Below are 27623 nucleotides of genomic sequence, written 5' to 3' on the forward strand. Positions count from 1 at the left end.
ATCCAACTCTTGGTTTTGGCTCAGGTCATGGTCTCAGGGTTGTGAGTTCAAGACCCATGTGGTGGGGCTCCACACTCAGTGGGGAGTCTGCTTGAGATTTTCTTCCTCTCCCTCTGACCCCCTCCTCTGTGAATGTGCGCTCTCTCTCAAATAAATACATAAATCTTTAAACATAAATTTTTAAAAATTTAGAAATAGATACCTGGGTGGCTTAATCTGTTAAGCATCTGCCTTAGGCTCAGATCATGATCCCAGGGTCCTGGGACAGAGCCCCACATCATGCTCCTTGGTCAAGAGGGAGCCTGCCCCTCCCTCTGCCTACTGCTCCCCCCTGCTTGTGTGCGCCCCTGCTTGCTCTCTCTCATAAATAAATAAATAAAATCTTTTAAAAATTTGTTTAAAAAATTAAAAAATAGAGACCTCAGTGTGCTAACAACAAAACTTTTTTTCCAATTCCTCTCAGGGCAGGATAAACAGGACTAGTGAGATAAGATGGCAACAAAAACTTATCAACATTCATGAAGACCCTTCAAGATCATAAATGTTTGGATTCAGTATTAATAAAGAGCAGAAAGGGGCATGATCAAAAAATAAAAGTTTTGGGGCACCTGGCTAGCTCAGCCAGTAGAACATGCAATTCTTGATCTGAGGATCATGAAGTCAAGCCCCACATTGGATGTGGAGCTTACTTTAAAAAAAATAAAAGAGGGGCGCCTGGGTGGCTCAGTGGGTTAAGCCCCTGCCTTCCGCTCAGGTCATGATCTCAGGGTCCTGGGATGGAGTCCCGTATCCAGCTCTCTGCTCAGCAGGGACCCTGCTTCCCTCTATCTCTCTCTCTGCCTGCCTCTCCGTCTACTTGTGATCTCTCTTTGTCAAATAAATAAATAAAATCTTTAAAAAGAAAAGAAAAGAAAAGAAAAGAATAAAAGTTTCATAAGTTTCCTAACATGTGTTGAAAATATTTTGAGAATTATACAGTATAGGAGCGCCTGGATGGCTCAGTAGGTTAAAGCCTCTGCCTTCGGCTCAGGTCATGATCCCAGGGTTCTGGGATAGAGCTGGGCATCCGGCTCTGTACTCAGCGGGGAGCCTGCTTCTCCCTCTCTCTCTGCCTGCCTCTCTGCCTATTTGTGATCTCTGAATGTCAAATAAATAAATAAAGTCTTTTTTTAAAAAAAGAATTATACAGTATAAGAAGAAGTTATCACAGTTAATAAAAATAACCAATTATGGGGCACCTGGGTGGCTCAGTGGGTTAAAGCCTCTGCCTTCCGCTCAGGTCATGATCCCAGGGTTCTGGGATTGAGCCCCGCATCGGACTCTCTCCTCGGCAGGGAGCCTGCTTTCCCCTCTCTCTCTCTGCCTGCCTCTCTGCCTACTTGTGATCTCTGTCTGTCAAATAAATAAATAAAATCTTAAAAAATAATAATAATAACCAATTGTTTTCAAATGACATATATAACTAATCTTTTCCAAGAGACAGACAAAACTCCTTCCAGGAATAAGTTATAGAAGTTATTCAAAGAAGTTCACATCTTTCATAATCCCCAAGAACTTTCTCACTAAAAGAGAAGACAGAACAATTAAGTCATATTCTGAACCCATAAATTTCTGAAAAGAAATACCAGAAGAGAGCCTGATCTGACACTGACAGAATAGCACAAGATTTAACCAAAAAAGGTAAATAGTAGAGTGAATTTCTCTCATAAAACAGGACAGAAGCTGATCAGAGGCTCTATCCCTGGGGCGCCTGGGTGGCTCAGTGGGTTGAGCCTCTGCCTTCGGCTCGGGTCATGAACTTGGGGTCCTGGGATCAAGCCCCCCATCGGGCTCTCTGCTCGGCGGGGAGCCTGCTTCCCCCTCTCTCTCTGCCTGCCTCTCTGCCTACTTGTGATCTCTGTCTGTCAAATAAATAAACAAAATCTTAAAAAAAAAAAAAAAGCAGCAGCAGCAGCAGCTCTATCCCTGTAACTCTACCACCAGCACCACAACCAAATTTCTTGTCTTCTTCAATCCAGCTTAAACCTCTGCTAATTACTTCCTACAGAAACATAACAAAATGTTCCTAACATTTTTTTGTGACACTCATAGCAAACTCCATCTATTATTTAGCATTAATTAGGAGCTGCTGCAATACGACACTAACTATAAATTCTATGCAGAATCAATCCCCAGGAGACAATGTCACTTCCTTCTCTAAATTCTTTCTTCTGTTATAAATTTCTCTCCTACCACAAAAACTTTTCCAGAGAACACACATTCTTAGCCTAACTTCCCAATGTAGACTCGCCACAGTCTGGTGGCTCTTCATTAAACCCTTTCTGGAAGTACCGAGGTCCTGATATCTAGGAAAGCACTCAAAATCAAGGGACCCACATTTAAATACTGCTGACCTCAAAAAAAAAAAAAAAATAGAGGAACAATAATCTTTCCAAAACTCATCAGAATTCTAAAATTATTTTTTAAAAAATTGACTTGTATAGTTTCCACCTAAGAACTAGAAATTTAGTCTATTTTCTCTTAAAACCACTGTCCTACTGATTCTACATACTATGGAAATACTTATTCAACCTAGAATGACCTCTAGTCTGAATTTTTTTTTTTCAACAAAGAAGCTACATAAATTAGGATGGAAACACTGAATCCAATGAAAATAAAATGAATAAGAACACTTAGTCCCCAAAGTTTCCAAGTTAGGGGAGAAAAGGAAAACACAATGGAGCTGCTGGAATTTTAACTTTCTATTTAAATATATCAATATTTGAATGATTCTTACACACAACCTTTTTAACTCTAGTATATGCATAACTAAACCACTAATCAAATATAACAAAACTGTTCCAAAGGCAACTCCTTGGGTTTCTTCTGGATTCTTCCTAGAAAGCAAACTCTGAAGACAAATATCTGATTTCAAAATCTTGACCATCCTGTCGGACATTAACCACTTAACACCATAGTTGGAAGACTTTCACTGAGCATAAACTGAGGGGAAGAGGAAATAAGTATCAACCAGAAAGCAAACTGGACAGCAAACGAAATTTTCTATCAAGAAACAAAACTGTCATTGCTGTTCTCACGAAAATGATGCAGACTTTGACACGCAAAACCAGCATGCTCTCTTTACTTATGAAGTACCAGTGACAGAATCTGATTATCTAGGTAGGAAGGATCACAAACGACAAGTCACTGTGTGCATAAAGGGATAGGTAAACATAAAAACAACAACAACAAAAAGCGAACTTGTAAATGACAAAAAGTAGACTTAAGGTGCATTTAAAGATTTGTTGGGGACATGGGGAAAAGTCAAGTACCAGAGCTCAGTCTCAGTTTCCCTACCCCAAAAAAGCAAGAACATGGCACTTCGCTCAGAGTATCCAGGGGGCCATGTTGCTCTTGCCTCCACCTATTCAAAGGTCCCTTCAAAGGCCGGACCCAGAGGGGGTCCCCAGCACAATTGAGTCATGACACCCGGAGCCTTGGGGGTGGGAAGGCGGGAGGAGAAACGGAGGGTCAAAGCGCGTAAAGCTCTATCTGTTCCTAGAAAGCGATTTTCCCCCCACACTAGGGGTGCCAACACCCGCCCAAGACCCAACACCCCCTCCCTACCGAACCGCACAGAGCAGCCCCAGCATCTCTCCCTCCTTCCGGCCTCTCCCTCAGTTCCCCGCCGCCTCTCCGACCGCGCCCCCGAACGCAAACGGGTAGCTCCTCCTCCGGCCGTGTCTCTGCCGCCGACCCGCCCGCCCACCCGCCGGCGCCAAGGTCTTCTCAACCCGCCGGCGGAAGGATGCCGGACCGGGCCTCCCAGGCTCCTCCCGGGCCTACCTGCAAGACAGGCGGGGGCTCCGTCTGCAGCCCAGCGAGGGGACTCAGCCACCGACAGGAAAAAGAGGCAGGCAGGAAGCAAGGGGTCCGCTCTACCGACCAGCGGGAGAAAGCAGCCTGAGCGAGGGGCCTCGCAGTTAAGTCAGCCTTCGACCCGGCGCCGCCACCGCTCAGGAGACATCAAGCAAGAAGACGGCGCAAAAGATCACCGAATACACGAACGCCCCAGACATCATAGGAAGAGTGCCCAAGCAGTCGTTCAAGGAAGTCCAGTCGAGCGCCGAAAAACAGATCAGCTCCGACTCAAGGTCCGACTCCTGTTTAAGGCATGAATAAACAAACCCAGATCATAAACCATGGAGTAAAGTAGCCGGTGCTTCTGCCATTTTCTGTGTTGGTTGCCCGCTAAATTGTTTAGAGCACCGAAGTTTTTCTTGGCTGTTGAAGATCAAGTCATAGCACAATAATACTTGGCAGTTCAGCGACTACGTTATGGACTCCTAAGTGAGCAAGTGTGACTCTTAGTTTCCTCACGGACAGTGAGATAAATTAAAATAAATATACATATATATGACAGAGGCAGAAAGAGATAGTGAGAGAGAATCCAGACTGAGAAACAAAGTGAGTAATCACTGTTAAAGCTCCACTTGGGCAAAGCATAGCAAAGAGTAGCTGGGAAAATTTCAGGGGGTTGTAGGCAGAACCTAAGGCAGGAAAAAAAAATACACACATGCTTTTTAATTTTATTCCAAAGGCCTGAGACCACAGGTGTGCTTTTTACATAATGATAAAAATTCTTGGGGCGCTTGGGTGGCTCAGTGGGTTAAAGCCTCCGCCTTCCGCTCAGGTCATGATCCCAGGGTCCTAGGATAGAGCCCAGGGATAGAGCCCCAAAACGGGTTCCCTGCTCAGCGGGAGCCTGCTTCTCCCTCTCCCTCTCCGTCTGCCGCCCCCCATGCTTGGCTCTCTCTTTCTCTCTCTCTCTGTCAAATAAGTAAAATCTTTGTAAAAAATAACATCTTTACAACATTAGCTTTACTTACGATTTATTATAATTTCTTAAAAATCACCTTCTTTAAGTCTGTAACAATATCTAGGGACAACTCATACATATAATACAGGATAAAACCAGCAGCCATAATATGAGGACAAAACACTGCGCTTTTGTCGTTTACTGTCTTTGAAGGGAATTAAAAAATGAGTAAACATCATAGAAAATTTACAAAAGTTTTTAAAAAGAAAGAATTTAATAATCTGCTTCCAAAACACAAAGTTTTAGTTTGTTCTTGTTCCCATTGAAAATATCCGATGTATGGGGCACCTGGGTGGCTCAGTGGGTTAAGCCCCTGCCTTCCACTCAGGTCATGATCTCAGGGTTCTGGGATCGAGCCCTGCATCGGGCTCTCTTCTCAGCAGGGAGCCTACTTCCTCCTCTCTCTCTGCCCGCCTGTCTGCCTACTTGTAATCTCTCTCTGTCAAATAAATAAATAAAATCTAAGGAAAAAAAAAAGAAAATATCCTATGTAATGTTTTAAAGTTTAAGCAGATACAACATTGTTATTATTTTGCATTATATCATTTCCCTATTAAATCTTTAACAGTTATTTTTAACAACTGCACAATATTCCATTGAGAGGATATACTGACCTTGCCTCCCATTGTTGCAAATGCATGTTGCTTCCAAACGTTTTCTGTGTAATAGGTATTGCTACTTTTGGAAAGAGGCAGGTGTAACCTTTTTATTGATGATTAAGACCTATTGCACATAAAAAGAATAAGGTGGGAAGTGAGGTCGAGATTTATTTCTCTGTCACATTAAAATATATATATATATCCAGAAATGCACAGCCTAGGATAAGGTTTGGCCATTTGTTGTCGGGGACCAGGCTTCCATCTTGTTGCTCTGACATCTTCAACAAGTGGCTTTCATCTCAGGTCCAAGACAGCTGTAAAAGCTCTAGCCACCAGGTCAACATTCCAACCAGCAGGAAGCTGAAAGGAGAAAGGCATGTCTCCCACCATAAAGGCGTATCTTGAAAATAGCACAGGACATTCCCACTTATATTCCACTGGCCAGAATTTAGTCACTAGCCACACATAACTGGGAATTAGTGTTTATCTTGGGCAGTTCGCAAAGTCAGGGGCCAAAGAATACTAAGTGCCGACTAAATAAGTAGTCTCTGCCACATTCCTGAAGCCAGATGAGAAGCAGCAAATAGACTTTCCTTTGCTGTCACCCGGGGCTGAGTTTCTATTCCCAGAATACATGTTTTAGAGAAGCTTCCTTCTTAGAAAGGCTCGTGGGGCATAGGATCTAAAGCTACAGCCCTAATTCAAACTTGACCCAAATAACAACATCATTTTGAAAGCTTGATTTCAGTGAGAAAAACTAAAGAAACTAATTTCAAGGCTACAAGAAATTTTCAGTCTTTCAAAAATCAGAGACTTCTATTTTGGGAAAAAACACTGGAAGTTTATGCAAATATGAATCAGGGGCACCTGGGTGGCTCAGTGGGTTAAGTGATCCTGGGATCAAGCCCTGCACTGGGCTCCCTACTCAGCGGGGAGCCTGCTTCTTCCTCTTCCTCTGCCATTCCCCCTGCTTGTGCTCATGTGCTCTGTTAACTAAATGGATAAAATCTTTTTTAAAAAATCTAAGATCATCACCTAAAAATGGAGATATTTGAGAAGCTGAGGCTTAACTGCTCTGTGAAACCATGGGAAAGATGGCTTATTCTGCAGGCAGAGTTGCATCTCTATAGATAGATTTCTCTAGAGAACTGTTTTTTTACAAGTGTGGATTTAAGCTTCAGTGTGACAGTAAACTACTGCTTGCTCTTATGGGAGTCAATTTGGACAGAAGAGTAGATTACAAGAGATCCAGAACTGAAATCCTCAAGCCTACAGGAATCTCCTCACACTGGAGAAAGACTTAAAAAGAAAGAAACCAGGTGGGCAGAGTAAAGATCATACTGGGTTATATCACTGATGCTTACATATTGGTGTTACAATTCAACAATTAATTCTTTTAAAAGTATATTTATTTATTTGAGAGAAAGAGAGAGAGAAAGCACGAGCAAGGAGAGGGAGAAGCTAAGAAACAAGGTCTCTATTTTGTATGGTTTGAAATTGGTACACTGGCAATGACCCAATATTGTGGTTTTCTCTTAATATATCCTTGACTTTGCTGTCTTGAAACATCTAAACATCGAACCTGATGTGGGGCTCAATCCCAGGACCCTGGGATCACGACCTGAGCCCAAGGCTTAACCAACTGAGCCCACCCAGGCGCCCCTTAAGGATTCATTCTTTTTTTTTTTCTCAACAATTCATTCTTATATTGATTACTGATTATTGGATTCTGATTGGATTCCCCTGGGGGAGCCACCCCCTTGAAGATAGGATGATGCTTCCCCTGAAGTAGGGTGACCATCTGTCCCAGTTTGCTGAGGACTAGGGGTTTCCCAGGACAAAGAACTTTCAATGCTAACACTGCAATAGCTCTGGGCAAACCAGGACAGCTGGTCCCCCTAAGAATGGACTTAAGCCACTGCCAATCACATGGGAGGAACATGTAAAGACTAAGCCAGGAAAAGAGGATTGGGACATGTAGACATGGGGGAATTGCCTGGGATAAAGAGTGAAAGGAGAGAAAAGGAGAGAAGGGGAGAAAATATTTCCTTATATTGGCTCTGGGCTCTAAACAACATCTACTACACTCTGCATGGTAGAAATTGGCCCTGAACTCTGTAGCAGCCCCGTGTGTCATCTTATTAGGAATTCCAGGAAGAGGAATTGGGCCTTGAGCAGCCAAAATGATGAGCCAGTTGTAGGTTTTGCTGTTCCAGTTCTGTTCTGTTCTTTTGTAGCCTGATCTCATGGTACTGTGGGTTAATGTGCACACTTTGGGTTGGATAGTAAAATAGAAGCAAGGTAAAGATACAGAAGCAGCACAGGGAAGGAGAGAGATTCCAGAACAGCAGGTAATCATTCACAGTCGAATTACAGAAGACGCTTCCTTCTTTGGAATTATTTATACAGGGTAAATACTCAGTGGTACAATTGGATTGAAATGGATGAACATGTTAAGACTCTAGAACGACAAAGAAACCAGCCCTTTCATAAAGACAGCCCTCTATATAAGGATTAAGATCTCAAGAGAATGATAGATCCTTAATGATTTGTGGGCAAACATGGAGATTCCTTTCAAATGGACTTTGTTTGCTTGTTTAATGTGCTAACTTGTGATTTCAAGGTCTAATTTCCTTGCTCCTTTTTTAGTATCCAGAGATCTCATCACCCTTATTGGATTATCACAAAGGGGGTTTAGAGTGTAGTCATTTAAAAAAAAAAAAAAAAAAAGCCTGTGAATTTGATGTATTAGGGAACTGAAGTTGAAGTATTCCCAGCATCCAGCTAGTACTTTCCCTTCTTTCCTGCATTGCCATTCTTAGAGTCATCTTATTCTTACTTTTTTTATCTCTTATTCTCACCACTTTGTAAAATTTGGGCTGGACCTAGAAAGCAATACAGGTCCTGAGAACATGTGCCTGCACAACGATTAAGTTTCCTTGATTTCTTATTTTCTTGTCCTCCTCCTAAATTCCCCCTCTAATGCCAGGGACAGCGATTGCCAAGCTCAGTCGCTGAGTTGTTTTCAATTTATCATTTCAGGTCAGGATACAATCACCATATGTCTGTTATCTGTCTAGCTTCTATTTTACTCCTCTCCCCACCACCTCCTGTATGTCTTCACTATATGACCCCATTAGTCTAAACTTAGATTAATTTGCTATCTATCCTTTATAGTCCAAGGGTCAGGAAAGGAGCTCCATCTATGTTCAGTTCATTTTAAACAAAGAATGTGGGGCACCTGGGTGGCTCAGTTGGTTGAGCAACTGCCTTCGGCTCAGGTCATGGTCCTGGAGTCCTGGGATCGAGTCCCACATCGGGGTCCCAGCTCCATGGGGAGTCTGCTTCTCCCTCTGACCTTCTCGCCTCTCATGTTCTCTCTCAAATAAATAAATAAAATATTTTTAAAAAAATAAAGAATGTGTTTAAGATTTCTATTTCGTATAATTTGAAATTGGTAAACCAGTGATGACCCAATATTGTGGTTTTTCTCTTAGTATATTCTGGGACTTTGCTGTCTTGAAACATCCAAGGGCAAATCTGGAAAACTCCTATGCTGACCAGATGGCATCATCTCTGGGAAGATGAAGCTTACATAAGACAGACATAATCCTTGATTCTTTCCCAAAACTGTAGCAAGGAGATACTAAAAATCCACAATAAGGACCTCAAGAGAAGACTTCACAGGCGCTTATAAAAAGCCCTTAGGAGCAAACCCTTGGTAATTTGAAAGTACAGACCCTAATCCCACCCCTCGATCGTTTTGGGGAAATGGTAACTAAGGACTGAAAAAATCCTGGCCTGTAAAAATTCATGCTGAAAGAATAAGGAAATAGATTTAAACAGTTATTCTGTGGAATTATTAGGAAATAAAATACTCCCAGAGAAAAACACTGCCAGCCAATATTCAGTGGGTTCAGCACTCAGAAATTATCTTTGGTGTGCAAATAATAGACTTGAAATTGCTTTTGAAATCTCTCCAAGACTGTCCCTCCCACTCAGGCTTCATGTTACCATCTAGTGAGTTGAGTTGTGAAAAACCCCAATTTTCCTTTAAGGTAGTTTTTTTTTTTTTTTTTTTTTTTAAGGCTAAAATGCCAGGCATTTTCAAAGCTCACACTCCACCTTGCATGATGCGGATGGCAGTCACCCTTTCCTCATTCGAGATGCACAAAAGAACCAAAACTCTGTAGGGAAAAATACCCATCTCAGGAAACCTGGAAAGACTTAAAATTAAAATATTGCCTCATGAGGGAGACAAAGCAAGCTTGGTCACAGGTCAGATTTTACAAAGGAAAAATATGTAACAGGGCACCTCTGTTGCACAGTGAGTAGAATTAATACTCCCAGGCACCTCCCTGTGGTCCATTCTCATCTCCATGACGTCATTGAACATGCCAAGCTCAACGTCCTGCCAAATGGACCCACTCTTTATAGAGTAGGATGATGACGGGAAATAGCATTTGGAGTAGAAATAAACAGCAGATAATAACCCATAATTGTTTTTAATCGTGGGGATGAGTCACCCTCAATTTATTTCCAAATTTCTTCTGTCATCAGCTGTTCATTTCTTTACTTTGAAAATCACCAGATTAACACTGCCAAAGGCAGGTAGGAAATGATCCAAGAGGACAATTCTGAAGTATCACATGGTGAGCTGATGATAAACTGGGAACAAGGGGCGCCTGGGTGGCTCAGTTGTTAAGCGTCTGCCTTTGGCTTCTGTCGTGATCCCAGGGTCCTAGGATGGAGCCCTGCACAGGGCTCCCTGTTCGACGGGAAGCCTGCTTCTTCCTCTCCCACTCCCCCCGCTTGTGTTCCCTCTCTCCCTCTCTCTGTGTCAAATAAATAAATAAATCTTTAAAAAAAAAAAAAAAAAAGAAAGAAAGATGAAAAAGAAAAAAAGAAACTGGGAACAAGACAATCCTCAGGAAAGTCTCTTTTTTGTCCCAGCAAAGGCACCAAAGTGTGAACCTAATTCACACATTCATTATTCCAATCAGGTTATTTTTATATCAGTGTAATTTTAGAATAAGACTTGATGGAGGATTATTTATTTTCCGGGAAATTCTGTCCATCACTTTGCACACAAGATATTCAAGTAGGTCTAGCACTAAAATTCATTTCACACCAAGAAATTATGTCTTTTTTACTGCTTTCGCAATGCCTTCTTTATTCCCTAAGTCTTCCTTCTACTCAAGGAATTTCAAAGCAGAATGGCCAAACATTCTAACATCATGGGTGTAAAAAATGTGATTTGTTTAGATGTGAGCTGTCAAAACCTGGGTGAGTCTCCTCTGCCCATCAATCTATCGGGTTTTTAGATCTGTGAAGTGTAAGCTTGCTATTTTATCTACATTTGATTTGTCTTCTTTAAGCTGATTGGGTTCTTAAACCAATTTAGCCTCTAAATCCTTCTCTGGTTTGGAAAGAGGACATTGGAGTCCAGATGTTTTCCCTAGAAACCAGGTCCAAGTCACAGTCCAACTACTGCAGAAAGACTAGAGATGGAGGCTTCAGGCTGTACCTAACATCCTCTTAAAAACACAAAGCTGAAAACTCAAGATTAGTAGCCACTTTGGTCAGAAGACCATTCCCTAACTTAAATTTGCTCTTTACACTTGCCTCAGATGATGCCTATACAGGCAGCAAAGTAGGAAAGCTAAAATCCCATCCAGTAATTTAGGGCAAACGAATATTGTTTTCATTTGAAATCTCTAGACAATTAAATAAAAAACATTCTGGCTGACTGCCGTTTCCCCCTTTGCTTTGGTTTTGTAGGCAAAATCATAAATGTCTGCTGCTAGTGAATTTTCAATCACTCAACCTGGAGTTGAGTGGGTAGTAGGGAACTATTGGCTTGGTTTTGATTTAGCTAATGTATTTGCAAATGAGTCGGGATATTCTGGCACAGCCATAACCCTTCTAAAACACAAAGATTAAATGTCAATTTGTGACAAGTGTCCACATACGCAATCATGCTAGATGATGGAACTCTGCAGGGGGTGGTGAGGCAGAAAGTTTGTCATAACTCCTTCTGGGAAATTTCCCTCCCCTCCACCTCTCACATTAGCTAAAATGAGTGAGCATCAGCTCCTGACGGATGCGATCAGCCTCCAGGTCCAAGGATTCCATGTGTTCATACTCTTCTTCAGGGGGCTGTTCCATGGGTCCTGTCATTGGAGAGGACCAAACATCCATCCCATGCTCCAGGGAGATGTTGTGGAGGACACAACAAGCCAAGATAATGTGGCTGGACTTCTCTGGTGAGTACTGCAGCGCTCCCTTGGATCCATCCAGGCAGCGAAATCGGGAGCAGAGGGTTCGGAAAGTCTTCTCAATCACACTGTGAGTTGCAGAATGGGCCATATTATAGCGATATTCGGCTGGGGTTTCAGGAATGTGAAGGGGGGTCATGAGCCAAGTACGCAGAGAGAAGGAACTGTCACCTGTGGGGGAAGGTCCAAAGAAATCGTAAATCATCCTAACTGGACTACAAACAGAAATGAAAATCCAGGAACATATACACAGAACGGTTAAGAAAATGCAAAAGACTCTGGAGGCACTGAGCCCCAGAAAAACCAAGAGGGAAGTGATATGGTAAAAAGAAGGCATGCCAGGATCACGAGAAGGAAAACAGAGGTCTTGGCTGGAAATATCCTTGTTAAAACCAACAGAGAAAAAAGGCTGATAGCTTAAAAAAGAAAGGGCGGGGTGCTTTGGTGGCTGGGTCAATTAACAGGCTGCCTTCGGACATGATCCCAGGGCCTGGGTTCGAGCCTGCTTCTCCCTTCTCCCTCTGCAGCTCCGCCTGCTTGTTCTCTCTCTCTGTCAAATAAATAAATAAATAAATAAGATCTTTAAAAACAAACAAACAAATAAATAAAAGGGGGTGGGGGGAGCCAAGCCTGAGAAAATGTGGGGAGAACGTGAAGGCACTTAAGGAAATGAAATTCCCGGATTTTCTGAACTCAGAGATACTGTTCTTTAATAAAAGGTTAGTAAGAACTATCATATAGCAAGCCAATCTTCAAAATCTCCAAAGAGAAAAAGTGCAAGAAAAGAGAATTCAGCCAGGAGAGCTCAAAACCCTTGTGAGGAAAATTTCTAACTTTACCATTAAAGAGTCAGATCCGGAAAGTACTACCTCGGGATTTCAGAGTATTTCATGGAAAACAATCATTCATTCTCCCCATACTAAGAACAGTAAGATAAAAGTCCCAGTGGCACAGATCAGAACTCAGGTGTTCCTAGATATTACAATCACTAGAACAATGCCTGCGTAACAGAGGAACTGGTATAATTTCACTTTAACAAGGAAAGCATACATATAATGATACAAATAGTAACAGTGATAAGGAAATCAAATCAGAAGTCAATTAAAATAATATACAGAGGCATTTTCCTAAGGTGACTTCCTTGTCAAATGATCTCTGGCAGTGCTAAGAACAAAATAACGCTCAAGACTGGGATGCAATGTCCTGTTACAACAGTACAATGTTTCTGTGGTGCTTAATTGTCCTGACTCACTACAGCTGACAGATGAAATGTCTCACACAGAGGCACAACCCCTTAGAAATCTGAGACAAAGAGGCTCTCGGAGTACTAACTTGCACAATGGCTGTGTTCCTGACCCACTATCAGTTTTGGTAAATAGTTATGGATTTTTCAGAGTCTAGGCCCTGTTCCAAAACACACAGGACTCCTTTCTTTCAGGAGCTTACATTTTTTAAGTACTGGATCAACTTTATTAAAAAAAATTTTTATGAAGTCGCCTGGGTGGCTCAGTGGGTTAAAGCCTCTGCCTTCGGCTCAGGTCATGATCCCCAGGTCCTGGGATCAAGCCCAGCATCGGACTCTCTGCTCAGTGGGAAGCCTGCTTCCTCCTCTCTCTCTGCTCTCTGCCTACTTGTGATCTCTGTCAAATAAATAACAAAATCTTAAAAAAAAATTTATGTTTTTACTTATACATAATTGACATATAACATTGTGTTAATTGTACGTACTGGAATGTTGTTAAATATTTAATAAGTCTCATGATATTTTCAATTTTTACATTTAGTTGACTTTCCCCCCAAGTACGACCTATTTTACTTGAACTCACACCTACTAAATACTAAATTTAAGAAACTGATGCTGTAAATAATAATGAAAATGATATCAGTGACTCATTAAATACCTACTATGTAGCACGCATTGATCTAGGCACTTTGAATGTATTATCTCTTATTATCCAATCCCAACCCTGCCAGGTAGGATATTATTGAACTAATTCTACCAATGAGAAAATCAAAATATCAGTAGCCATCCTGTGATATGCCATGCAAAGGAAGCAGAAGGAGCTAGTCACTAAATGCTAATGTCAGACTCAAGAGTCACAAAAACAATGGTGTAATGCTGTAAGAGAGTAAGACAAACATTTACGGTGAATGCCAAAGGACAGAGATACTAAATGGTATTAGTTGAACATTTCTCTATGGAACAGTATGAGCCTTAACTGGGGAGACATAAAGGATAAGCTAGTTAATGCAGACCTTTTATAACATGCCCCATGGTCATTAACCGATTCTAATCCAAGCACCACTGGAAAACAGACACTCAGGAGGGGATTAGGATCAGAACTGCTAAACAGATTACAACTGCTTACATGATCAGTCATCCACAAGACATTCTGGCAGATCTTACCCAAAGCTGCTTAACAAGACCAGACCAAGAGCTGAAGAAGTAAGAACTCAGGCTGAATTCTTTGTAGGAGCAGGTACATTTAAAGAAGAGGAATAAGGTAATGCAGTTCTGAAGGGACAGATGAGAATGAGGAGATGAAGGGATGACACCATGGTAAAAATATGCTAAAAAAAAATTCAGAGGCTCCTATATATCCCTCCTATAAAAACACTATTCTGGATTTTATGTTTGTCACTTCTCTGCATTTGTTTATATTGTATCTAAGTAGCATAACATTGTTCTTGGTTGTAAACTTTATCAAAATGATTTCCTACTAAAAACAAAACATAAACCTAAAAAAAAAAAAAACCACAAAGGGAATTATAGTCAATTCTATATTTGGCAAATTTAGAACTATTTCACAAATCTGATGCGTGTTAAGATACGATCAGCCATCTTAACTTTTTTAACATCTTGTTATCCTCATAATCCTGCCAGTCTTCCCCTAAAATATTACCCTCTTATCCAACACATCCTTTAGATACCAGTGTTTTACAAACTTATCAATTTGTACGAATCACTTGAGGCACCTGTTAAAAATGGATGTCTAGATTCTTTCCTTGACAATTCTCATTCCCAAAGTTTAAAGTGGGGCCCAGTGATGTGTATTTTTAATAAATTCCCCAGATGACTCTCTTGATCTGGAAAATTTGTGAAACCCTTACAAGTTCAGGGGTCTTCAAACTAGTTTTCCTGATAGAGATAATGGAGGATTTGCAAGGGAATATATGCTAGAACTGTTAGTTGTACTAATCAATTTCCACATGGGTATACTTTTCCCCGCCCTAGTGCCTACCATATAGCCTGATACCAAAATTGGCCTTAATAAATATTTGTTAAATGTTGTTACCATATCCATCTCTCTCATTTCCACCCTTCCTGTAAAAAGGGTAATCAGAAAAGTAATAAAAATTTATCAGAGTTGGGGTGCCCGGCTGGCTCAGTCAGTAGAGTATGTGACTCTTGATTTTGTCATGAGTTCAAGTTCTAAATAGGGCGTAGAGCCTACCTTTAAAAAAAAAATTGTCGGGGCGCCTGGGTGGCTCAGTGGGTTAGAGCCTCTGCCTTCGGCTCGGGTCGTGATCCCAGGGTCCTGGGATCGAGCCCCACATCGGGCTGTCCGCTCCGCGGAGAGCCTGCTTCCTCCTTGCTCTCTCTTTCTCTGCCTGCCTCTCTGCCTACTTGTGATCTCTGTCTGTCAAATAAATAAATAAAATCTTTAAAAAAAAAAAATTGTCAAGAGTTTTCCCTTATTTCCAATTATGTCCTGTAAAAAACCTCAAAAAACTAAAGCCATATTTCCAACTGAATCTGGGGTCCCAACGTGTGAAGGAAAAGAGAGTAAGTAATTCCTACATGACCTTGAAGTCCTTAACAGAGAGACTATTTGCCAAATAGACTTAATTCTTCATGTGACCTACTTCTAAAAGTTAACCACAATTGGCATCTGTGTGGCTCTGTTAGTTAAGCATCTGCCTTTGGCTCAGGTCATGATCCCAGCCAGGGTCCTGGGATCAAGCCCTGCATCGGGCTCTCTGCTTCTCCCTCTCCCTCTGCCTATCTGTGGGCTCTCTCCCTGTCGAATAAATAAATTAAATAAATAATCTTTTAAAAAAATTAACAAACGTTAACCACAAGTGACTTAGATATTCTGTGCCTTAATTTCCTCCTCCATAAACATGTTGATATCAGTATTTAACTTTTCAAAAGTTTTTATAACAATTAAGTGAGACAACCCAATGCAAACTGCTTACGACATTGCCTGACAAGTTCTGAGCGCTCAGCATGTTTTAGCTGGCTTTATAGTAAGGTACCAAAGTCATTTTCCATAAGAAATGAGCTTGGTGGTTCGGTCAGTTAAGTGTCTGACTCTTGGTTTCGGCTCAGGTCATGATGTGGGGGGTGGCAGGGACTGATCCCTGCTCAGCAGGAAGTTCTGCTTCTCCCTCTCCCTCTGCTCCTCCTTGTGCTCTTGCTTGTGTTCTCTCTCTCTTGCGTTCTCTTTCAAATAAATAAATAAATAAATAATCTTAAAAAAAGAAAAAAAAGAAATTTGAAAGTTCAAAAAAGGCACAAGGTAGGATTTTTTTTTTTTTTTTAAGATCCCGGAATCAGGACCCTGAGCTGAAGACAGATGGCCTAACCGAGATGCCCAGGAGCTCCCACACAAGGTAGGATTAAGAAAAAGGTCCAGAGGGATAAAGAGAAGGGGGTACACTAATAACAGAAGACAGAAGGAACAACTCAAGAAAACCACTGAGTTCCAAGACATCACATATAGTACCCTGGCAGCTCTACTTCATTGTGACAGCAGTCTCTTCCCACTTGGAACAATTAAAGAATATTAAAAAGGAATAATTTCTGAGCGTCTACTGCATGTTAAATACTGTTATGAGGACACACAGTGCAGATATGATCCCTGGTTTGAAAGAGAGGTCTTCCAATCCTTCATGTTTCTTTTCATCTCTCACATAACATGTTGTATAGAAGATAACTTTTATTCTGTTGCTTACATAATACTCAGCTTTAGAACAAACAAACACACACAGAACCAAGCTGCCAAGATTAAGGATATTATCACTGTTACCCAACTGTATTTCTCCCAGCTATGCAGTCAGCCCAGTTTGCATTGCTCCATTTTGAATGGGTTCTTGTCCTACTTATGTCACTAAGTCAGGCTTCCCAATGGCACTTGGGCAGATCTGTCAAGTGAGCTCCCACGAGAACTGTGGAAGTGCACTGTCCGCTATCATTCTTTTTTTTTTTGAAGATTTTATTTATCTGAGAGACAGCAAGCTAGAACTGAGGGAGCACAAGCAGGCTGAGGTCGGTGGGGAGAGGGAGAAGCAAACTCCCTGCTAAGTAGGGAGTCCAACTTGACTTGGGGCTCAATCCCAGGACCCCAGGATCTTGACCTCAGCCGAATGCAGATGCTTAACCAACTGAGCCACCCAGGTGCCCTGCTATCATTTTCATATAGATATCATAATAACAGTAACCGATGACAAGTCTTATATTTGTACAATACTCTATAATGAACTCTCACATATATCACCTAGTGCTGCCAATAGATATTACTGCAGTTGGCATTATTATTTTTTTTATCTTTTTTTTTTTTTAAGATTTTATTTATTTATCAGAGGGGGGGGGAGAGCGAGCACAGGCAGACAGAATGGCAGGCAGAGGCAGAGGGAGAAGCAGGCGCCCCGCTGAGCAAGGAGCCCGATGTGGGACTCGATCCCAGGACACCGGGATCACGACCCGAGCTGAAGGCAGCTGCTTAACCAACTGAGCCACCCAGGCGTCCCAGCATTATTATTTTTTTAATAAAGATTTTATTTATTTTATTTATTTTAAAGATTTTTATTTATTTATTTGACAGAGAGAAATCACAAGCAGACAGAGAGGCAGGCAGGGAGAGAGGAGGAAGCAGACTCCCTGCTGAGCAGAGAGCCCAAGGCGATGCGGGGCTTGTTCCCAGGACCCTGAGATCATGACCTGAGCCAAAGGCAGAGGCTTTAACCCACTGAGCCACCCAGGCTCCCCAGAGATTTTATTAAACAGAGAGAGAGATCCGGAGTAAGCAGAGCAGCAGGTGGTGGTGGGGGGGGTGCTCGAGGAGAGCAGGCTTCCCGCTGAGCAGAGAGCCTGATGTAGGGCTTGATCCCAGGACCCTGAGATCATGACCTGAGCTGAAGGCAGAGGCTTTAGACCACTGAGTCACCCAGGCGCCCCTGTTGGCATTATTTTTAACATTTTACACATGATAAAAATTAAGGCTCAGTTGAAGAGATCTATTATATTTAACCACATCTGTCCTTATTAAGAACTTCAGCTGTATTAAAGGGGAATGTTTTTGTAGGGTTGTTGTTGCTCCTGTTTCCAACTACAAAACACTGCTGCAGCTTAACTTTATTTCCCATCACCAGTGTTTCTACTTATGACCATATGTCTCAAGATAAATCCTTAGAAGTGAGGCTCTGGACCAAGTATTGTGTTTTTAAACTTTAATAAAATGTCCTTTAAGTGTTCTTTTCTTTTTAAATTAAGACTCAGAGAGGGGCGCCTGGGTGGCTCAGTGGATTAAAGCCTCTACCTTCGGTTATGATCCCAGGGTCCTGGGAAGGAGCTCCGCATCGCATTGGGCTCTCTGCTCAGCAGGGAGTCTGCTTCCTCCTCTCTCTCTGCCTGCCTCTCTGCCTACTTGTGATCTCTGTTTGTCAAATAAATAAATAAAATCTTTAAAAAAAAAAAAAAAAGAAGAAGAAGAAGACTCAGAGTTCTCACCTGAGGTCTCATTAAAAAAAAGAACAGGACTGAGACTCAGGTCTATAGATTCTCAAATTTCATTCTGCTCTGTTACATAATTTTTCTGTGGCTACAAAATGAAGCGTGTGCACCTGAAAACTTACCAAGCAGCCAGCTATCTTTGTGTATTCCAGCTTCGAAATGACTACTGAGGGAAGACTGCTGCAGCACAGCATAGTCCTGGAGGCTGCCTGGCCAGTTGGTCTCCACAGTCATTAGTGCCCCTCTAATGTCACACACCATCAGGCAGTTTAAAGAATGTAGTCCTTTGCGGTTCACATAGGAAAGGTCTTCAGCATTCGGTGCCTTGATTGCCACATGGATACAGTCAACCACCCCTATAACCCCTGGCATCCCGGCTAACCCATAGAATTCATCCTTTAGAGCCTGCACGGAGGTTTCATCTGATGGAAAGCGAATGAACTGTGTGGCTCTTTCCACAAGTGCTTCGGTGACATTGGCAACACAGCGACTCATAGATGCCTGACTGATTCCAATAGCATCTCCCATCCGAGTCTGGAAGGAACCTGAAGTATAGAAGCCCAGTGCTGCAAGGATCTGTGTCTCTGGGCTAATAGCTCTGGATCTCTGAGTAGGTCTAGAAAGACTTGCCCCCAAGAGCTCCACCAAGTAATAAATGAACTGTCGAGGAAACCCATACATGGACATCAAGTATTCATCAGTCACGTCATCCAGCTTAAAGCGGTCCAATGTCCGGTGACCTCGGCCATAGAGCAAGAGATCACAGTCAAGTACTGTTATTGGTATAGCCATGGTACATGTAAATGTGATTTCTCCTTCCCTCTGCTACTTTTCCTGAATTCCTCTCAGTGAAGATGTTGGTGCAAGAAGGTATTTAAAGAAGTGTCAGAATTCAGCAGTTAACCATCAGTTAAATGGCTCTGGCATTTGTAATCTTCTCTCTGTAAAGGTTAAAAGAAAAAAAGCATTAGAAACCGACCAAAGACTTTAAAGTGATTCAAAGGCTACAACAGCTCCTTTTCTCAAACTTCAATCTGTCCAGGCAAAAGGTGCTATACCTGTAAATCTGGGTTTTGCTCCACTAACACATGGCTGCACGAAATACTCGCGTGGTTTGAAAGATAATGGGAGTTGTTTTGTATGTAGCAGAGCAGCTCCCTCAACCCTACAGTCTGAAGAAAGGAAGGAAGGAAGAAAGGAAAGAAGGAAGGAAAAGAAAATGTGGGATGATTTTGATGGCTCACTTAATGCTTGACATTTGAACCCCAAGAGCACAAGATTAATGGAGGAGGGGCACCTGGCTGGCTTAGAACCAAGTGGAGGGTCTCTTCATCTCTGGGTTTTAACTTCCAGCTCCATGTTGGATGTAGAGATTACTTAAAAATAACATCTTAAAAAAAAGATTAATGGAGGCGATAGCGTAATTATTCATAAAGTAGAAGAGGTCTGCACTTAACTATACAGGCCACAAACTGGTTGACATAAGTCTTAACTACGCGGGTCAGGAATTAGTCACGCCTGGTTTCATTACCCAAACCTTTTGGCTCCACCGGGTAAGTACGAGAGGGACGTGTGGGGTGCTCAAACCAGTCTAGCAAGACAGGTGTGGGCAAAAAACTGCCCGCAATCCAGCCCGGTGGACACATCGTGTGCTCGAACAACAAGCCATGCCTTCTCCCCCACGAAATCCAAATCGTGAGGCTGAGGCCCAGGAAGCACGAAAGCCCAGACAGGTTAGAAAAAAAGCGCAAAAGAGGCTAGATGAGTTAGAGCTGGGAGGCGACTCGGCCACTTATAAAAGGTGCCTTAGAAAAGATACTTAGAAATCTGATTGCGCCGGCCACTCAAAGCCAGCGAAGGCCCGTCACCCACCTCTCCGAGGCTGCGGCGTTACTGGCAGCACTTCCCACCCACCCAGCCGGTCCGGCCCTGCACTGGAACCAGCGACCTCGGACTGGTCGCCACGCCGCTCACCTTAGGCACCGCCCCCTCGCGTCAGCGGTCTCCCCACGCCGCGTCCTCACAGCCGCTTCCGCGGCAGCGTGAGGTTCGATGGCGCACATTCCACAGTTAACCCAAAGTTTTCACTCTTTCAAAGACCCTCCGTCCCCCGCCTTTATGCCGTTCTTTCCTTCTGAGACACTTGTAAAAGTTAGTGAGAAAGATTTACATGGGAAGGAAATCAACTTTTATGGGAATTAAGAAAAAAGGGATGAAATAAGGAGTCTACCCTGTAGCGAAAGTGCGGATGAAGTTACGCAGCTATATTTCCCCCATAGCCCTCTTCCTCCCCCCGCCTTCATCCGAGCGGATGAAAACAAACACTAACGATGGCGGCGCCGGGAGGCGACCGGCTGCTGGGCTTCAGGCAGTAGTGATCGATAGAGCTGTGAGGGCCCTCTTGAAGAACGAGAATCAACGTGAGTGCGACAACTCGCGCAGTCCTGTGAGTGAAACACCCGGGGCCCACGAACCACGAGCCTCCTGAGGCGTGAAGTGTCTATCTGCGACCCCTGCTGTCCCCGCAGCTCCGGAGTGCAGGAGTCCTCATCCAAGAGACGCAGCTGGCCGGCCCCAGGCCCCGGCCTCCGTAATGAGAGCCCCGAGCCACTCTCTGTGTCGCAGCTTTGCAGGTACTAACTTTAGTGGGGATACCCCCAGAACATTCAGCGCCCCCGGGTGGGAGGCAATGGATCTGCGGCCTAACGGGTACCTCCTTGTGAGGACTAAGCCACGTAGCCCCAGAACAGTCCCTAGACCTTTCTTTGGGAAGTCAGGTTGGTTTAGGCCCCGTTGGCTCTCGATGGCCCCTAGTCTTAACAGAAATCCACAAAGCTTTCGTCTCTACTTTCTCAGCTCTTTGGGTTATGTCGTAAGGTTTTTGGAGGTAATTTGTGGGACCCTAACTCCGGGGTTGGTACCAATATGAGTGAGGTAGGTTTTCATTCAATCAAGATTTGTTGGGAAGAAAACAAAACAAAACAAAACTTGCTGAGTGCCAAATATGTACTCCGCGTGTAGGTGAGGGTGACTGTTGACTAGTGAAAAAAGGGACCCCAAGGTTCACGACTGTCTTCTTACTGGCAGTGGAACGACTTGTGGAAACCGGCGATCCGTTCTCATTTAATAAATCTCTGGGTAAGTGGCTAAGCACCTTTTGGGGTTCATCACTAACTCATGTCCGTTTTCACTTTCCAGGTCAGTTTTCAGCTTGCCCTGTCAATTGAGCGTAGCATTTCACTTTTAGTATTTTCCGTTTAGAGAGAGAGCGGGCGAGCTGGATCATTGTACTTAGTTTAAAACTCATCTGCTAAGATGGTAGAATTTATTAAACACTTACAGTAGGAAATGTGCAGTAATACACAACAGACCCCCTCCCTTTTTTTAAAGATTTTATTTATTTATTTGACACACTGAGATCACAAGTAGGCAAAGAGGCAGGCAGAGAGAGAGGAGGAAGCAGGCTCCCTGCTGAGCAGAGAGCCGGATGCTGGATGCTGTGCTCCATCCCAGGACGCTGGGATCATTACCTGAGCTGAAGGCAGAGGCTTTAACCCACTGAGCCACCCAGGCTCCCCCAACAGACCCCTTCTTTACACTAAGTTTATTTCTAGGTTTTCATATGTTTTATGAATGTTAGTCCTTTCCATGTATGGATTTTGTGGCCCCAACTAAATTATAAAAGTTTTGTTTTCATCTCCATTTTTCAGCTGAGCAGACATAAATGCTTGTGAAATGGAATCCTGAGTTAATATTTTTAATGCACAGTGAATGATGAGTAAGTGCTGAAGCAGGTATCAAATATATTGATCCGTATAATGAGATGAATGTAGTTAATTCATGCACTGTCTTCAAATTACACCCTTTTGGGTGTAAAGTTAAGGATATGGCAACTTTTGAGATTCATATTTCATAAAAATTGCAAACCACTGGATTTTCCATTATTGTACTTAACACGTAACTCTTTTTATTGTGCATTTGTATTTTTCCCTTAGGAGTGGTTATTAAAATTGAATTTTATTTATTTATTTTTTTTAAAAATAATTTTTTAAAAAGATTTTATTTATTTTATTTGACAGACAGAGAGATCACAAGTAGGCAAAGAGTCAGGCAGAGAGAGAAGGAGAAGCAGGCTCCCTGCTGAGCAGAGAGCCCGATGTGGGGCTCGATCCCAGGACACTGAGATCCTGTTCTGAGCCGAAGGCAGAGCTTAACACACTGAGCCACCCAGGCGCCCCTAAAATTGAATTTTATAAATTGAACCAAAAACTGTAGATCTTGAGCTCTAAACACTCCCTATTACATTGTTTTATATAAGGACTAAGAATCGGCTAGACAGTGGAGTCCTACCATATGTGCATAGTGGGATTATACTGTATGGAGGTGAAGGCAAGAAATCTTTCCTGTTGTCTTTCCTGCCCCCATCTGCTCTGATTTAGCTGTATTAGCTTAGGACCTCCATGACTCAGAGCAAGGTGCCCATAGCCTAAATGCAAAAAGAAGACATTAATTTGAGCTTTCAAAGACCTAAGTCCTACTGTATGAGTGATTTTTTGAAGATAATTTTGACTATTCAGGAAAAGTACCCACTTGATAAGGTGCATTCCCAATATTCTGCATTTATATTTTGTTCAAATAGAAATGGAAGGTTTGTTTTGGAATCTTTTATCTGGAGAGAAGTTATTTAGTCTTAGCAATACCTAAAAACACCAGAAATTTCATTTTTAAAGATTTATTTATTTGAGAGAGAGAGAGTATGCCAGCACGCACGCAGTGGGGAGGAGCAGAGGGGGAAGAGACCCAAGGGCACTGAGCACTGGGCGACTTGGGTCCTGATCTCATAACGGTGAGATCAGACCTGAGCTGAAATCAAGGGTCCTGCACTTAACTGACTGTGCTACTACCCAGGTGTCCCTGAAACTTATTTTAAAGACTTCTTTTCCTTTTAAAACATTTTCTACTTTATTATGGAAGAGATGAATAATGATAACGCTGGTTGGAGTGCTGCTTAGATTACAAAACGAAAAGTACACCTAAAAAAAATTCCTTGTTATGATCTTTGTTTTTCAACTTATTTTTCACTTTTATTTTTTATTTTTTAATGGCTTGCATGTTGTTGTTTTTTTTTTTTGTTTTTTTTTTTTTAGGATTTTATTTATTTGACAGACAGCGAGACAGGGAACACAAGCAAGGGGAGTTGGGAGGGAGAAGCAGGCTTCCCACTGAGTAGAGAGCCTGACTTAGGGCTCCATCCCAGGATCCTGAGATCTTGACCTGAGCCACCCAGACACCCCTTGTATGTTGACCTCAGAGTCTTCAAATACATGTACCTTACTAAAAGTTAATTTTTTTCCTAAAAGTTAATTCTTGAATAAAGGTTACTTAGATTCTATATGTGGGTAATTTGGAAGTAATTTCCCCTATGAGGTGTTGAGCTGAGTAAAGCACTGTTTTCTAGTGCATGGGTTTAATAGATGAGAGGGTGTACCGGTTGCTGGTTCTTGCTTCCTCTCAGTCAAATTGTGGAGACCAATAAAAGCTCTTCAAGTGGTCCTTGATAGGATAAGGACGTTACAGCCAGGAAGAATGCAAAGGAAGCTCTCTAGGCTTCTGCCCACAGACTGTCAACAAAGTTTTCTTTCAGTTTGGGTTTTAAATCCTAAAAGGATTTTAAATCCTTAGAGGAATGTAAAATTAGTTTAAATTTTTCAAATCCTTAAAGGGATTTAAAATTAATTTAAAATAGTTGTTTTTAACTATAAACTGGGCTAGTTTATTAGAGAAATCCTTTAAATGCCACTGTAGGTAACACAGGAAATTTGTTTTGCCTTCATGGTGTCCCCCATATGTCCTTGGTTACAAGAGAAGGGCACCACTACTTAGAAAAACAACTTAGTTGACTATCTGACAGTAGTATCTTCTTAGTAAAATAAAGGTAAATAAAGAATTTATAGAATTGCTAACTTAATACTATTATTTTGGAAAATGCTGCTTTCACTTTTGAGTTTTGATTCATACAAGTGTGAAAGAAATACAGAGTTTAAAATCCTTTTATATTCTCTCCAGTGTTAAGATTTGTTTGTTCCCCAGCCCCTCCAATTCCTCCTGTATTGTCCACAACTATTAAGTCATTAGGAGAGAGATTATACTGAGAAATACTGAGATTTAGATGTCCTCTTTTAAGTAGAAGTTTAAGGGTGTTTTTACTCCTGAATCTACTTCTGTTGGAATGTTCAAGAGACCAGATATTTGGCCTAATTTATTCTTCAAAATAAATAATTAAGCTTGGCTTTATTTTATTAATTTTTTTATTTTAAAGATTTTATTTATTTATTTGACAGACAAAGATCACAAGTAGACAGAGGAGGAAGCAGGCTCCCCACAGAGCACAGAGCCCAATGTGGGTCTCAGTCCCAGGACCCTAGGATCAGGACCCGAGCCGAAGGCAGAGGCTTTAACCCATTGAGCCACCCAGGCGGCCCGAGCCTGGCTTTATTTTTACTTCCACCTTCCATTTTCTTTCGGTTTATTTTACTTCTGGTTTCTTAAATTGAATGCTTAAGTTTTTAAATTATAAAGTCATTTAAGGCTATACATTTTCTTCTGAATATTTCTTTTGCTGTATCTCATTTTTTGGTTGTCAGATATTCTCCATTTTATTTCTAGATAATTGCAATTTTGGTTTTTATTTCAATGTCTATTATAAAAAACTTCTTAATTTATATGTGGTTAACTTTTTGTTGTATATTTCTAGTTTATTGGATTATGGGCAAAAGCATCTAGGAAATTTTTTTAACAGTCAAGAGCACGATTAATTTATTATATTCCTTGGCCCTGAGAGAAGAATGTGAAAGGTTGAGTTAGATAACAAGGTCTTTATTGAAGGTTTCATATATATAGCAAGTACTCTTTATAGGAACCATCTCATTTAATCCTCACCACAATCCCGTGAGGTAGGTATTACTTACTGACATTTTATAAGAAAGGAATTTGAGGTCTAGAAAGATTGAGTGACTTGCCCAATATACCATTACATATATTGAAAATTGGCTTTATTATTCAGATCCTCTATGTTTTTGTTTATATCTACTTGAGCTGTTGTCAAAGAGGTATGTTGAATCTTCAGGTATCGTTTTGGTTTGATCAAACTCTCGAGTAGTAACTCTAGGAATTTTTGCTTTATATATTTTATTGCTATATTACTTCTGTATAAAGTTTATGGCAATTATATTTTCTGAGAGTATTTTGTCATTATTCAATATCCCTTTTAATCTCATTTCATCACTTTTGGCCTAAAATGCTGCTATAAATATTGCTACTTTGGCTTTCTTTTTCTTTTCTTTCGTCTTCCTTTTTTTTTTTTTTTTTTTTTTTTTAGCTGAGTATATCTGTGCTGTTTCTTTATTTTCAAACTTTCTTTGTAACTCTTAGCTAGGAAGACTATTTCAGTTGTTTAAACCTTTCTATTCTGTTCCTTATTTGTCTGCAAAGAACTTTCTCAGTGGAAAAGAGGTTCTCTACAATTTAATAATAACCCTAATGTTTGGAAAGTGGGGAAATTACTGTTTTCTGTTTGTACTTCAAATTGTACTTAACTTTTTTTTTAAGATTTTATTTATTTATTTGACACAGAGAGAGAGAGATCACAAGTAAACAGAGAGGCAGGCAGAGAGAGAGGGGAAAGTAGTCTCCTTGCTAAGCAGAGAGCCTGATGGGGGGCTCAATCCTAGGACCCTGAGATCATGACCCAAGCCAAAGGCAAAGGCTTAACCCACTGAGCCACTCAGGGGCTCCTGTACTTAGCTATTTTTTGTTAAATGTTACTGATTTGCCATATTGAGCTTTTTTTTTTTTTTTTAAGATTTTTATTTATTTATTTGACAGACAGAGATCACAAGCAGGCAGAGAGGCAGGCAGAGAGAGAGGAGGAAGCAGGCTCCCTGCTGAGCAGAGAGCCCAATGCGATGCGGAGCTCCTTCCCAGGACCCTGGGATCATAACCTGAGCCGAAGGCAGTGGCTTAACCCACTGAGCCACCCAGGCGCCCCCATATTGAGCTTTTTATTCTGAATCTAAAACATTAAAAAAACTCTATGTTAAAAACTGGAAAACAGGGGTTCCTGGTTGGCCCAGTCAGTTAAGTGTTTGCCTTTGGCTCAGGTGATGATCCCAGGATCCTAGGATTACGCCTCAGGTCAGGCTCCCTGCTCAGTGGGGAGTCTGCTTTTCCCTCGCCCTCTATCCCTACGCCTGCTTGTGTGCTTGCTCTCACTCTATCTCAAATAAATAAATAAAATCTTTAAAAAAGGAAAAAGAACCTGGAAAAGATTATTTTTTTGGTAAACTTTAGTTAACTATTCCCCACCTTTTTTTTATTAGTAGACTCCATGCCCAGTATGGAGCCCAACAGGGATCTTGAACTCATAACCCAGAGATCAAGACCTGAGCCAAAATCAAGAGTCAGACACAACTGACTGAGCCACCCAGGAGCCCCTAACTTTTTCCAGTTTTAAGGACTAGAGATATTATTTGGAGTCATTTTATATAATCTCTTGCCAAATTATTCAGTTGTTTCTTTGAAGTATTTGCCTCTTTTCTTCTTTGTTGTCTACATCACCTTAAGTCTAATGTATCACCAATTCCCCATCTGGATTGCTGAAGTAGCTTCCTAGCTAGTCTCCACTTTTTGTCCCTTTACTTTATTCTCCCCTCTCTGTATTCAGATTAGTGTCCCTAAATCTTACCCAAAGAAGAATCTGCACTGACTCCTAGTAATCCTCTAGAGCCTCTTTTCCTCACTTTCATGACCCCTGGTAATCTGGCCAGACCACACTTTTAAAAAAATATATATTTCATTATTTGATAGAGCCCAAGTGGAGGGGCAGCAGGCAGAGGGATAGGGAGAAGCAGGCTCCTCGCTGAGCAGGGAGCCCAATGTGGGGCTTGATCCCAGGACCCTTGGATCATAATCCAAGCCGAAGGCAGATGCTTAACTGACTGAGCCACCCATGCTTTATTTTGTCATTACCCCTTTACGTGAAAATTCTCAGCTATATATTTCCTAATTTTGCTTCTCTCATATTCTTTCTCCTCTCCCTCTGAGACTCCACTTACATATATGTTAGACCTTTCCCTGTGTCCCCCATGTCTCAG

General features: G+C 41.7%; 3 protein-coding genes across 15 annotated transcripts in view; 1 reads left to right on the forward strand and 2 right to left on the reverse strand.

Moving 5' to 3' along the window:
• LOC132008252 (activating molecule in BECN1-regulated autophagy protein 1) overlaps positions 1-4125 on the reverse strand; it is a 178324-nt gene extending 174199 nt beyond the window's left edge. For 2 of the 7 annotated variants that reach the window (XM_059386774.1, XM_059386773.1), the window contains exon 1: positions 3826-4125. The gene's annotated coding sequence lies outside the window, so the exon portion shown is untranslated. The remainder of the gene's footprint in view (positions 1-3825) is intronic. The other 5 variants (XM_059386775.1, XM_059386776.1, XM_059386777.1 and 2 more) reach the window with 4 other exon arrangements.
• Positions 4126-4854: 729 nt separating this feature from the next.
• On the reverse strand, positions 4855-20439 carry LOC132008209 (putative nuclease HARBI1). Its single transcript, XM_059386641.1, has 3 exons — positions 20344-20439; positions 18594-19412; positions 4855-11906 (listed from the first exon to the last, which is right to left on the reverse strand). Exons 2-3 carry the CDS (start codon positions 19261-19263, stop codon positions 11527-11529), a joined length of 1050 nt encoding a protein of 349 aa, XP_059242624.1. The 5' UTR covers positions 19264-19412; positions 20344-20439; the 3' UTR covers positions 4855-11526.
• Positions 20440-20758: 319 nt separating this feature from the next.
• Positions 20759-27623, forward strand: part of LOC132008262 (autophagy-related protein 13) — a 56105-nt gene continuing 49240 nt past the window's right edge. For 5 of the 7 annotated variants that reach the window (XM_059386797.1, XM_059386800.1, XM_059386801.1 and 2 more), the window contains exons 1-2: positions 20759-21104; positions 21493-21609. The gene's annotated coding sequence lies outside the window, so the exon portion shown is untranslated. The remainder of the gene's footprint in view (positions 21105-21492; positions 21610-27623) is intronic. The other 2 variants (XM_059386799.1, XM_059386798.1) reach the window with 2 other exon arrangements.

This window comes from Mustela nigripes, unplaced genomic scaffold (genome assembly GCF_022355385.1).
Source record: "Mustela nigripes isolate SB6536 unplaced genomic scaffold, MUSNIG.SB6536 HiC_scaffold_76, whole genome shotgun sequence".
Lineage (NCBI taxonomy): Eukaryota > Metazoa > Chordata > Mammalia > Carnivora > Mustelidae > Mustela > Mustela nigripes.